The sequence below is a fragment of the Elgaria multicarinata genome, chromosome 12, assembly GCF_023053635.1.
Source record: "Elgaria multicarinata webbii isolate HBS135686 ecotype San Diego chromosome 12, rElgMul1.1.pri, whole genome shotgun sequence".
Classification (NCBI taxonomy): domain Eukaryota; kingdom Metazoa; phylum Chordata; class Lepidosauria; order Squamata; family Anguidae; genus Elgaria; species Elgaria multicarinata.
This window is the reverse complement of record NC_086182.1, coordinates 19,489,547-19,502,684: the sequence shown is the minus strand read 5'-3', so window position 1 is coordinate 19,502,684 and position 13,138 is coordinate 19,489,547. Positions and strand designations below refer to the sequence as shown.

The window sequence follows — 13,138 nt, the reverse complement described above, 5'->3', positions numbered from 1 at the left end:
CATCAGTGTTTAACACACATGTACACACTTCACATGTTTGTGCACCAATATATTATCAGGGTTTCCTGCAGCAATCATGTTTAGTGTTGCCTTAAGTTCCTTTCTTTACTAGGATTCCATTACTAGACTAATATGGATTAGTTTATTTCAACTGGACAGTCATCAAAAGTTAAGTCAATGTAAATGATATATGTTTGCATTGTTCTGAGCTACATTCAAGTTCTCTGCACTTCTTGACTACCTCACTCCCACATTTGTTATTTAATTTATATCCTGCCTTTCCACTAAAACTAGCACTCAAATACAATTTAAGTTGCTATAATACTTGTCCTTGAACCACCTCAAACTGGCATTGTGCCAAACCTTCATTTTGCCCAGTAACGCTATGTCATTGCCTTGGTAACTCTGTCCAGTCCTAGCTAGTTGAACAGTGAGCTGGCAGATCTAGTTTGTATGCCAGCACTCTCTGACCTTCAGATAAGTCACCTGGCTTTCATTCTGTCTTATTTCAAGAGTTGGGGACTACTTTCCCTGAGAAAGGTTTAGAGAATGAAATTTAATAGGGATAAATGCTAAGTTCTACATCTAGGAAATAGAAACCAAAAGCACAGTTACAAGATGAGGGATTCTTGGCTCAGCAATACTACAAACAAGAAGGATCTTAGAATTGTTGTAGATCACAAGCTGAATATGAGCCAACAATGTGATGTGGCTGCAAGAAAGGCAAATGCTATTTTGGGCTGCATTAATAGAAGTATAGCTTCCAAATCGCATGAGGTACTGATTAGGCCTCATCTTGAGTATTGCATCCAGTTCTGGGCACCACATTTCAAGGACACAGACAAGCTGGAGCGTGTTCAGAGGAGGGCAACCAGGATGATCAGGGGTCTGGAAACAAAGCCCTATGAAGAAAGACTGAAACAACTGGGCCTGTTTAGCCTGCAGAAGATGGAGGGGAGACATGATAGCACTCTTCAAATACTTAAAAGGTTGTCACACAGAGGAGAGTCAGAATATCTTCTTGATCCTCCCAGAGTGCAGGACACGGAATAATGGGCTCAAGTTACAGGAAGTCAGATTCTGGCTGGACATTAGGAAAAAACTTCCTGACTGTTAGAGCAGTACAACAGAACCAGTTACCTAGGGAGGTTGTGGGCTCTCCCACACTAGAGGCATTTAAGAGGCAACTGGACAACGATTTCTCAGGTATGCTTTAGGGTGGATTCCTGCATTGAGCGGGGGTTGGACTCGATGGCCTTTTAGGCCCCTTCCAACTCTACTATTCTATGATTCTAGGTCCTATGTGGTGTTGCAACCATCCTGAGCTGTGAACACACAGCAGCTCAAAGTTGAGAGCATACAACATGGACATGTTTAAATGACAGGCCTCAAGTCCAAGACATAGTATTTCTCCAACACAGGGAAGAAACCTTTTCTAGTTGAGATGGGGCCTATATTTCTTAGCACAAACAAAGCACGAGAAAAACAGGATCAGCTATAAACCTCAGACCTCTAATTTAATCTCTTTGATGTGTTCATGGAGTACAGAAATGAGGTTACTATAAAAAGATTAGCAATCACCTCCCCACTGCACCTCATGCTGGTCCTTGAATGTGGTTTGGGTTTACACAACGATATAAACAGAACCAATCTGAATGCATTTCTCCTACTGAAGAGGAGACACATCTCTATTACTTTAGAAAGAAAACCAACAACAGCTCAGTAATTCCTCAGCGGAACACCCAAGGAGAGCAGCTTATCCTTCTTTGTGTCTGGAGCCAGAGCCATGAAGATAATTCTTCAGCAGGAAAGGTGGCCATAAATTTGTTAAATTCATTCCAGCGTTGACTCTTTCACCAGTGTCGTCCTTTGTCAGCAAGAGCTTTTAGTTTCCGTAAAATTGATACTGAAGTTGATTCATAAGGATGCCAGGATCTTCTTCAAGCTGGAGTCCCTACTCTGGCAAACTGCACTTACCTGAGAAGTCACAGCTCTAAGACACGAGCACCAAAATGTAGAAGAAAAGGCTGTGTTCTAGTGAGGCTGCTCCTTACCTTATGTACACTTTTGGGATTTTCCAACCAAGCATAGTACATTTCCTCCACATAGTTTGAACTAGTCCCACTCAAAAATGGCTCAGCAGCAACAGGTGCACTATAGCACCTGATTTGTTGAAACGTCCTTGGCGCTGCTGGCTTGTTTTGAGAAATTGTCTTAACAGTCTGCGAGGCTGTCAGTGGCCTCAATTTAGTAGCACAAGTCCTTAAGTGAAACATTTTTTGTTCTGTAGTGACAGGTTCCTGTTGGGAGAAGAACAAAGAATGATTTAGCTGATAAAGATCAACATGTTGCAAAGATAATAAAATTGATCTGATTTTACTATCAGTTCTGAAGTCTATACTAGAGTGCCATAATTAAGTTACTTCTTCAATGTTTACTTTATATACCAGTAACAAAATTGACCAAGGGAAACCTGCCGTTGGAGAAATAAAATGACAGCTTCAATGTTAGCTTTTTTTATATAAACAGTTGAAGGACAGTATATTAATCTTTGAAGTCAATACATAAGATACAATGCACAGTTAAGTATACCAAAGGCCAATAATTCTGATGAACTTAAATCTCTGTTGGATTGTGATAGTGGCAAACATCATTAGCCAGAGTTAAGAATTACAATGGTGGATACCTGGTAGAAAAGTCATTCCACTTCTAACTTAAGCCCTCTTTTAAAATAAGCCCTAACCGGAACTGTGGCAATTACACCCTAATCAATTTCTACACAGGAAAAATAAAAAGGATAAGATCAAACATCCATCGAGTTCAGCATGCTGGACTGCCACTTGCTTCCTGGAAAATAATGAGGTGCCTTATACTGAATCAGTCTAAGCGTGTCTACACTACCTCTTCAAGTCCTGCTATCTTTTCACTGAAGAAGTCAGGTACGGAAGCCAAGATCTTCTGCATGTGAAACATGTGCTGTATTTTCTAGACTGCTGGCCACCCTGCATCCAACTTTCACCACTATAACCAGTCCAAGCTTTCCCACAAAGAAACTACAAATCTAGTAATCAGTGGAATAATATGCTATTCCTTGGTGGACAGAAAGCCAGAGTTCCTAGTTCAAACTTCACACAACCCAGGGTCAGAACATTCATGGGTTGTTTAGCTGCTCCCACCTGCAAAAGGAGTCAAGAGAGCTGTGTGAACTAGAATGCTGGCTTGTTCATGGTAATCCAGGTTCTTTTAAACTCTGGTTGCTGTAACATGAGAATCAGGCCAATGTCACACTTTGGAAGATACAGTTACAATTATGGGAGCCTAAATACAGTAGAAGTTTTTATCAAAACTTTGATTAAAAGAATCCAGAGGAATGGGGAAGTTTGGCATAGACAAGACTACATTTCACTAATTACTACTTAAAAACCTCAGCTCTTCTCTTGAACTGCATTGTCTATTGCTCGGTTAACTAAAAGGTGTAAAGTGTCAAAGCAACCCAAATTTCATACGGATTAATTCTGAAGATCTTCTCCTTCAGAATAGCTCTCTGCTGGTCTCAAAGTAGATTAACACTAATAGCTTCTACAGTGCAATCGGCAAGCAACACCATCAGGTCACATAATGCAAGGCAATATAAAGAATATCATGAAACAAACTATTTTATACAATAACTCTGCTTGACTATTACATGAAGAAACGGCACTCTGACTTTATAGGATTTAAAAATCTGGTGCTATGAAGTAGTAAATTCTAATATACAATTTTGGGAGAAGATCAGAGCCAAACAAGTAATTTATAAACTCCAAAATAAAAGCCTTACTTCCAATAATTTCATAGTCTGGATTCTGATGCTGTGCATCATTGTTTCCATATCAATCTAATGTGAAGCCGATGAATGCAAAACATTGCACAATACTCTGTTACCGGAATTTTGACTACAAAACAGCTCAATTATAGAAACCCATCTTGGAGACATTATCCATTATTCCATTCCTAGTAAGAGAACACTGGCAAGTTTTATTAACAGTGCTTCCCTTTTCCTTTAAAATCAATTCTGGCTGTATAATTCACCCAAGTTAATTATATTCATGGCCTAGTTTGGTCTAGCAACGGTATCCCTTTTTGCTGTACTTTTAAGTCACTTCACAGAACTATGAGAACTAAGCTAATGGAACATAATGGTTAAAAGAGGATCAAGAATATTCTTTCAAACAGCAATATGGAGAAATATTGTTTCTCTATTACATGTGTTTCAACATTTCCTGTGATGAGTCATAATGAAAGAGAACATGCCCAACCACTCCTGAAAATGTCTCCCCTACCAGGAACTTACCTAAATTATGTGAAAGAAAGTTGGATCTAGGAAATTTTATTGTTGGGAGATGTTATTAAAAAAACAACAGGTATTTGGAAGCAAGTCAATGGTTTAGGCAAGCTGTATATAATTACAATTTCAGACTGTGAATGTGGAATCTTAGGAAAGGAGTGAATTTTAGGAATAAGGGAAATAAGGATGGCGCATGCGTGGAGAAGAAGGAGAAATAAACCCCGGGCTGAAAGATTGAGACATTTTCCTTTGATAAGAAGATACAAGCATATGGACAGAAGAAAGAAAAGAAAAAAAGACTACCAGAGTGCTTCTCACTCTGGGCTATATTGATACTGGTTAAATGAGGACACCTCTGTAAGTTTAATTAACTCACTTGGTGCTTCCAGATGATGGCTCCTAATGCTATCAATAAAAAGGCATTGCGCAGCTATTCCTCAATTTTTTTTGTGGTAAGAAAAGAAGTGGTGGGGAAACATGGGAGGGTTAAAGTAGAAGATAATATTGTGTCCCCCCCCCCCAATGTGAAGTTCCATGAAGAGGCTGGGGGATTGCCCAATATAAGCTTGGGGCAGGATGCAAAACTACTGCTCTGCCTCTGCTGTTTGTGTTACACCAGCAGGACCCACTGTTAGTGCAACAGGAAATTAGCGTTTCCTAGACCAACACCAGAAACGAGCTGAAACACTCATTTCTGGAATGGGACATCCCTTCTACGAGCTCTGCTGACCTGTTCTATTCCAGAAACAAGAGTTTTGGCTCGTTTCCAATTGTTTCGAAAGTGCTGGCTTCCTGTTGTACTAGCGGTAGGTCCTGATGGTGTAAAGGCAACATTGGATATTGTACCAATAACCTCAGCATTAGAACAATTAGTACTATATCATGCTGTACAGTGTTGTATCAAGATGTATCAGCTCATAGCAAGAACAAGTTATTTTTATAGAGTGAGGAAGGACAGTTCAAAGTCTAAGAGCCAAAGGACTGGAACTTTTCAGCAGTGCAAGAGATATACAAAGTTGCATAAAAGTCAATTCAATAGCCAACAGCTCAATACAATTCACCTGAGGCGTAGGCTAACTGATGTTTCATTTTCCCCTCTTACTCAAATAAATCAAATGTATCTCTAGATGACGCATTTAAGTGCATCCTGGCCCTTTAGGTCTGATCAGTTTTAAAAAATGTTTGCATTAGGTTTGAAAGGCACTAACCAGGACTTTCTGGTTTGAAAATATTACTAGTGCTTATAGGCAGCAATTGCCATTTCTGCTGTTTCTCGTTACAGAACAGTACTTATTTATAGCATTTCAACGATCCACAGTTTATGATAATTAACTATAATTGATAATTTTGAAATACGATGTGGTTGTATTAAATTCAGGTATCACTTTAAAACACAACACTTTTCTTAAAATGAATACATGACCAACAACCAAATACATTGTCTTAAACTGCTCAGATTTTATAATACTTCTACTTTTCTATAAAAGAATGAACTATAGAGCACAGCCTTTAAAGTTCCCTTGAGATTATGGAAGCAGTTTCAAGATTCTCTTAGAGCTTAAATACATGATATAGCATATACAGTTTCCAATTTATTTATTTATTGCATTTCTATTCCGCCCAATAGCCGGAGCTCTCTGGGTGGTTCACAAACATCTAAGAATCAACAATTGCCCTGTTGATTCTCAGATGCCATAGAGCAAAAAGGACATGAACTGTGTGATCAAATAGTTTGGATATGCCCTTAGGTAATGTTCTGCTAGATGCACAGCAATCTGTTTTCATTGTTCTTATGGTTATGTTAGTGAGCATGCTAACTGGTTATGTTAGTGAGAATGCTTATTCTGGTGATTTTCCTGGATAGGTTCTTTGGAATTAATCTAAAATGGCAATGACTAACCTCTTTAGCCTGCTTTTGGCATGACACTATTCTTCCATTTTACACTTGGTTGAAAAAAATTCACTGTCTTCCCCATCCCCAAGCTGAAAAGCTCGGTAGGCATCTCTCTCTCATTGTCATCACAGAGGCCTCTAAAGTGACCTCTAATTTCTCAATAGCTGAGACTAGAAATAGAAGCATCCTGGGAAGAAGAGCTGCCTTGCATTCCCAATCTGGAACTTCCCATCACCAAAATGTCAGGGTAAAGTCCTACAGACTTTCTCATTCATTTCCGTAAAGCTGTATAAAAGGAGGATCTGTGTTCCAATTACTACTACAGATAGAGTTGAATAATTGCAGGCTTTTATGACTTGAAAGAAAGCAATCATTCTTTTCATGTCCCAGTATACACTGGGTACATTTACACTGAGCGCAAACTAACTGAATTAGGGCACAATCCTATGCATGTTTAGACAGAACACCCCCCCACACACACACACACGCTGGCTGGGGAATGCTGGGAGTTGTATAACTCTCTTCTTCCTAAACATGCATAGGATTGCACCATTTGTTGCGAATTGCTTCTAGAATCACCATTTTAAGATCGCAGGGCTTCCGCCATGTGTGTGGTTGTTGTTGTTGTTTTACCATCAATTTATTTTCTTCACCCCTTTCATTTTAATATCTTCTACTATAGGGAAACGTTTTGTTAAACTAAAAAAGCTAGTTCATTATTTTAATTGGCCCTGATACATATACCACTATTACATTTGGATTTTTTTTTAAGTGTACAAGGAAGCCTGATTGCATTTTTTCCTAGAAGATAACCAGGTCCTCCTACATATACTGGAGTTCATACCACCAGATGATGCAGAAGCCCCTCCTCCTGGCTGCAGATGCAGTTGATGGTGGTAATTCTGGGACCAAGATACTCGTAAGTTGTACCACAGAAATATCAGCTTGTGTGAATTTGTTTCACACAACCCTAAATGAAACTGTCTATGAACATGTGACCCCTTACTTCTGCAGTCTTAGGAAGCAAGGGGTGTCAATCCTTCTATTTCTAGCAGATGACGCATATTGCAATTAAAAACATAGGCTAACACTAACTCTTAATCTCATGGAATTTGACAACATTTACTGTGATCAAGTAACTAGTAGTTAATTGAGCAGCATCCCAACCCTTAAACATTTGTTTCCAGCTGGCTTCACAAAAGCTGGAAATATCAACACTTTCTAAAGCCATTTAACAAAAAATAATTTCTCACCCATAAATGATTGAGAATTGGAATTCTGATTCTCAATCTAGTTTCCCCCCCCACCTGCCCCCAAAGGACAATTAATTATTTGTAGTGTATCTAACTTTCATGCTGATCTTTCAAAGCATATTCTTACAGCTTCCGTAAGCCATCCATGGACGTGTTTAGTTGGGAATTATTCTGTTTTAAGCAACCAGCAACTAAACAAAGTTTAATGAAGTACAGTTGCTGGATTCATTTGATAGTGCATCAGCCCCTGCGATGAAAATTCTTCAGCGCATTTGTTCTAAAGATGCTATTTATGACGTTCATGCAAAGGGAAGAAAATATGGGTCAATCGCAGGCTTTAGTACACTTACCAAATGTGTGTCAAGAGGACTGGAAAAGTTATCTCAGTCCAAGGTGGAAAGTCCAATTTGTATGAGAAAGAATTCTCCAATCATGACTATCTAAAGAGTTGTACAGGGAATGTGTTGGTAGATAATATGCTACCTGTTGGTAGATAATGTTTCAACTACTTAGTCCAGGGACAAAGTAGTTGAAAAAGGAGTTTATAGCCTTTCCTCTGGTATCAACGTTCATAGATAAGAGAGTCAGCAATATCTTAAAGAAAACCTGAATTGAAGATCACATTGTGCATTCATAAATGCATTGTGACCATCTCTTCTTCTGACATTTCCCTTCCCGTATTTATTTATTTATTACATTTATATACCCCCCCATAGCCGAAGCTCTCTGGGAGGTTTACAGATATTGTGAGCTCAACAGAAACTCTATATTGAATTAATAATTATCACCACAAACTCAGGAGTAGCAGATACTTCAAATTTAGTTGTTCCTGAATTTTTTAAAAAAACATAAACTCATGATAGCAATTCATACAAGCATAAAGCAGGAAGTCTCAGCTGATCACAGCTTGTGTATGTAGAGCATTTTGAGGTAGTTTCCTTTTTCCATGAAGCCTTTGGCACAATAACTCCCTGCCATCCAGTCCTCTTCTGCTACTGAAATTAAACTCCAACTATGTGTAACTGAACCAAATGCATTCCACATCTCATTTTCCTCCCCTCACCCAGTAACTTCCTCTATTGCCTCTTCTATGTCAAATATTAGACTGTAAGCTCTTCGGAGAAAGAATTTTCTTCTTGCTATTCACTTTACAAAACACTACGCCCATTTGTAGCACATTAAGTAAAATAATTATCTTTTAAATAGTACTTGCCACCTTATCTGTGCCTTTGTGTGCATATGTATGTGAATCTTGGGCATAGGGAACTTTCAAATAGAGTGACAACAAATGTGCTGTAGTTAAGCGTCAGACCAAACAGGAGAGACCCAGTTTAAATCCCTACTCAACCATGAAGCTCACAGGGTGACCTTGGACCAGTCAGTAAAAGAACTGAAAAGAACATCACTGGCTACATGCTTCATGGTCGAATTCAAAGTGCTGTAATTCACCTTTAAAGTCCCAGGTGGCCTGAGACCCAAGAATTTGAAGGAATATAGCCACCCATACTAACCTTCCTACACACCAAATCGGCTGCCTGATGCCCTTCTTCAAATACTCCCTCCACCTGAGATAAGGGTAGTTACAAAAATGGGAGCAGCTTTTCAGTAGAGGCACCCCAGCTATGGAATGTCATCCCCCGGGGAAGAATGCCTGGTGCCTACTTTGTTGTCTTTTACGTGCCAGGCAAAACTTCTATTTATCCAGGCTTGTAAAACAATGTTTATTATCTTAAGTATTTCAGACTCTTTTCATTGCATTTTTACCCAGCGGCTGTCCTGTATATATTTATTGCCATTTTACTTGTTTTAATTTTTGTAAGCTACTTTACAAAAACAGTATGCTGTCGATCACAGATACATACCCCCTCCCCAACCTGTGAAGATAAAAGAGGAATGGGTGGAAGGAGGTAAAGAGGGGCTATGTATGCCAGTCTTCCCCAACCTGGTACCCTGCAGATGCATTGGACTAGAACTCCCATAAGCCTGTGCTATCCTATGCTATCTGGGGGGGGGGGGGATTATGGAAGTTGTATTCCAGCACATCTGGAGGGTACCAGGCTGGGAAAGGCTTCCCCAGGCCTTTCCCTCCAGATGTGCTGGTATACAACTCCCATAACCTCCCAGCCACCCTAAGCTTCCTGGGAAAAAGGCACAGTAAACAAATGAAAATAATAACTAAAAAAAAAAAGAGTGAAGGCGTTATTTTATTAGTTCAAGACCTCATCTTGACGAGCACCTTAAAAAAAAACACCTTCGTTTTTTATTTTTATTATCTATTTATTTATTTATTTATTGCATTTCTATACCGCCCAATAGCCGAAGCTCTCTGGGCGGTTCACAAAAGGGCAGTCTAAATAAACACGTCGCGTGGCTCTTTCTCCCACACAGACTGCACTGCACTTATGTTCTGGGCCTAATGAAGGGCAGACAACCCCGCGGGGCCCCTCACCAGCGTCCCCGGGCAACAGGGGATAAAAATGAAACTGAGGGTGGGGTGGGGTGGGGGTCAGTTCAGGCGAAAAGGAGGCAGCCGGCTCGGAACTGAGGGGACGCTCGCGCTTCCACACGTGCACGTGTGAGGCTTTCGTGGGGGAGGGGGGGGAGAAGCGTTTGTCTGTCTGTCTGTCTGTCCGGTTCTCCTCCCCGACATCCCATCCCCAACCGCGTCCCGCCAAGGACACTCCGGCCCCAGCGGCTCAAAGGCCACCGCGACCGCGGCGTCCACGCCCGCCCCGCTCCAGCCAAGGCCCTGCGACGCCGCCTCATGTCGGCCCCAACCGCCAAAGTTCGCCCCTCAGGCCGTTACCTGCCAGCGCCTCGACGTTCGTTTTTTTCCTCCCCCCCCTCCACGATTCTGAGCCCTGGGCTTGACAGCGCCAACCGCTGGCCACGCCTCTTTCGCACGCCAGCGTCACCGCCTTACGTCATCACGCACCACAGGCGACCACAGAGATTTAAAAAGTGTAGAGGCGAGGGCTCTTCCTACCTTCCAGGGTTGGACGTGAGAGCTGCCAAGAGGTTGAAATCTTTGTATTTTATATTGTATTTTACAATACAATATTGTATTTTATATTATGGTTTTATACTGTTGTATACTGTTGTTTTATACTTCGAATGGTTTTAATTTTTGTAAACCGCCCAGAGAGCTCCGGCTATTGGGCGGTATAGAAATGTAATAAATAAATAAATAAATAAATAAATCAAAGGCGAAATCCGCTCGAGCGCATTGTGCGGGCAACGGACTATATTTGCACCGGCAGGCTTACCTTCTAGGCTTTTAAAATATTAATAATAATAAATAAATTTTACGTACAAAATAAGAACTGTATTAAAGAACTTTGATGGAGTTTGGGAGGAGGAAGTGCGAAAGCAAGGAAAACCCCGTAGGGGAGTAAAAAAGTAGCCAAAGGCATTGTAAAATGCCTCTAATTGTAAATATTATGATACAAAGGACTTCTTTGTTTTTTAGATAAAGCACTGAGGAAGAACGCAACCGCACCTGGCACTTTAATAAAACTTTTACTAATATTATTGTTGAAGATTACTTGGTTCCACCCTTGCCTTTGGCTAGGTTTTGGAGGAGGAACCTGCTGCGGCTGCCCAGTTAAAGATTCCGCAACATCCCATATTTTTCCACTGGTTTTTATGGGAAGATATTTGCCTCGGGGAAATTTAATAACGGATTCTGAGGGAAACCCGAAAATTCTCCATCCAATCTATGGGATGCATTACTCTACACCTTTTCATCTCTGTAGACCTAACCCATTTCCGATAGATCACGTGAGGGTAAAAAGAAAAGCTCCGGCTCCCCGCCGTCATAGAGATATAAAAAGGGTAGAGGAACACCAGACCCCTTCTTACGGTATTACGGCGCTCCTCTCCTATCATGTAGGGCTTAAATCCATGGTAAGAATGGCTGGAGCAAGGTTGCGTCACTCTTCCTCAATCCCTACAATATGGGATTAACTGTGGGCTACATTGCAGGGTTGTTGTAAGTCTTCAAATAGAGGACACACAAAAAATCAGATTACATTGCACTCTCCAATAAGCAAAATGAGGATAATAAAAACTGAACTACATTGCAAGGCTGTCATAAATTATATCCAACCTGCACTCTTCCTCTTGTCTTCGATGCGTGGATGATAACACTGAAGGCTGGGGGAAGAGATGAACCTGGGAGTGACTTATGGCAACCCTGTAATGTAGCCCACTGTTATTATCCCCATTTTGCTGATTGCTGGGAGGGAATGCTACCCTGCAATGCAGGCCAGTGTTACCATCTTTGAATTGGACTACATTTTGGGTTAGCATTCCACCCGCCCCATTAACAACATGGAGATATTATCAAAAGCCACTTTCAGCCTCAGACCCCCTCATCCCCATGTGCAAAGAAGGGGATATAATAACACATGACTGCACTGGAGGGGTGTTGCAAGCCACTCTCAATGTCTGGTCATCTGTTTCACCCCAGATTTATAGGCTGAGTTCGGATAACACGCTAATCAATGGCTGTTTCCCATTCTGTTCCTGTTCCCCCCCCCCCCCCCCAACCAGGTGATTAAAGTGTGGTGTCGTCCGAACTGAGCCAGAATGTATGGATGAGAACACTGGGCAACATTATGGAGTTGTCATAAACAACAGCCTCTTTGCCTCACAACTGCCCTATATTGCGATACTAAAAAATGACACTTTATTTCTCTCCTTCTAGTGCAGGAAGCATTTGCAAGGTAATTGTTTTTAAAGAACAAGCTAACAAAGAAACCATGTTTTCCTACACAAGAATAAATAACATTTCTGTTTCTACTGTGGGACGTGTGATGGTGCGTGTGACAATATAGGAAGTTGCCTTATATCGGGTCAGACCATTGGTCCATTTAGGTCAGTATTGGCTAACTGGCAGTAGCTCTCCAAGGTTTCATAATACCGGAGTCTTTCCAGACCTACCTGCAGATGGTGGGATTGAATCTGACACATTCTTCAAGCAAAAACAGCAATGCCTCCACATCATGCATTTCGACTTTGCAGCACAATTCTAAGCATGTTTACTCAGAAGAAAACCTCACTGCATTCAATGGAAGTTACTCCCAGGAAAATGTACATCATCATTTATTTATTAATTGCATTTCTATCACTATCCTGTCCTCCATGGAGTTCAACGGAGCACAGATGTTTTCCCATTTTATCTTCACAGCAATCACCCTGTAAAATGGGTTAGGCTGAGACAGTGACTGGTAGAGCGGCCACTTATAGAGCTGCAGGACTTTTTGTCCTGTCTAAACTGACCTAGAGTCGCGCTCTAAACTGGACCTGGCTACCCCAGTGGCTGGCCCAAGGTCATCCACTGAGCTTCGGCTGGGCGGGGATTTGATTCTGGATCTCCCCTGTCCCGGTCCCGCATTCTTATTACACCGGGCTGCATAGGACCGCAACTTTAGTTTTCTATCTCGGGCCACTGCACAACAGCTGCGCCCTTATTGTCAATCTAACACAGGGTTGGGTGGAACGTGCGGTTGTTGGGCTGCAACTCCCATCATCCCTCACCACTGGCTGTGCTGGCTAGGGCAGATGGAACTTGCAGTGCACAAACATCTGAAGGGCCACCCGTCCTCCACGCGGCTTCAAAAACAACCACCACGTCCGGGCTGCAGGCAAAGGCCCGCCAGCCTT

General features: G+C 41.4%; 1 protein-coding gene across 2 annotated transcripts in view; it reads right to left on the bottom strand.

The window, feature by feature from the left end:
• Positions 1 to 10,346, bottom strand: part of OGDH (oxoglutarate dehydrogenase) — a 58,856-nt gene extending 48,510 nt beyond the window's left edge. For both annotated transcript variants that reach the window (XM_063139567.1, XM_063139568.1), the window contains exons 1-2: positions 10,278 to 10,346; positions 2,055 to 2,300 (exon numbers count right to left, since the gene is read on the bottom strand). In XM_063139567.1, coding sequence (XP_062995637.1) covers positions 2,055 to 2,276 — 222 coding nt within the window. In that variant the 5' untranslated portion in view covers positions 2,277 to 2,300; positions 10,278 to 10,346. The remainder of the gene's footprint in view (positions 1 to 2,054; positions 2,301 to 10,277) is intronic.
• Positions 10,347 to 13,138: the final 2,792 nt, after the last annotated feature.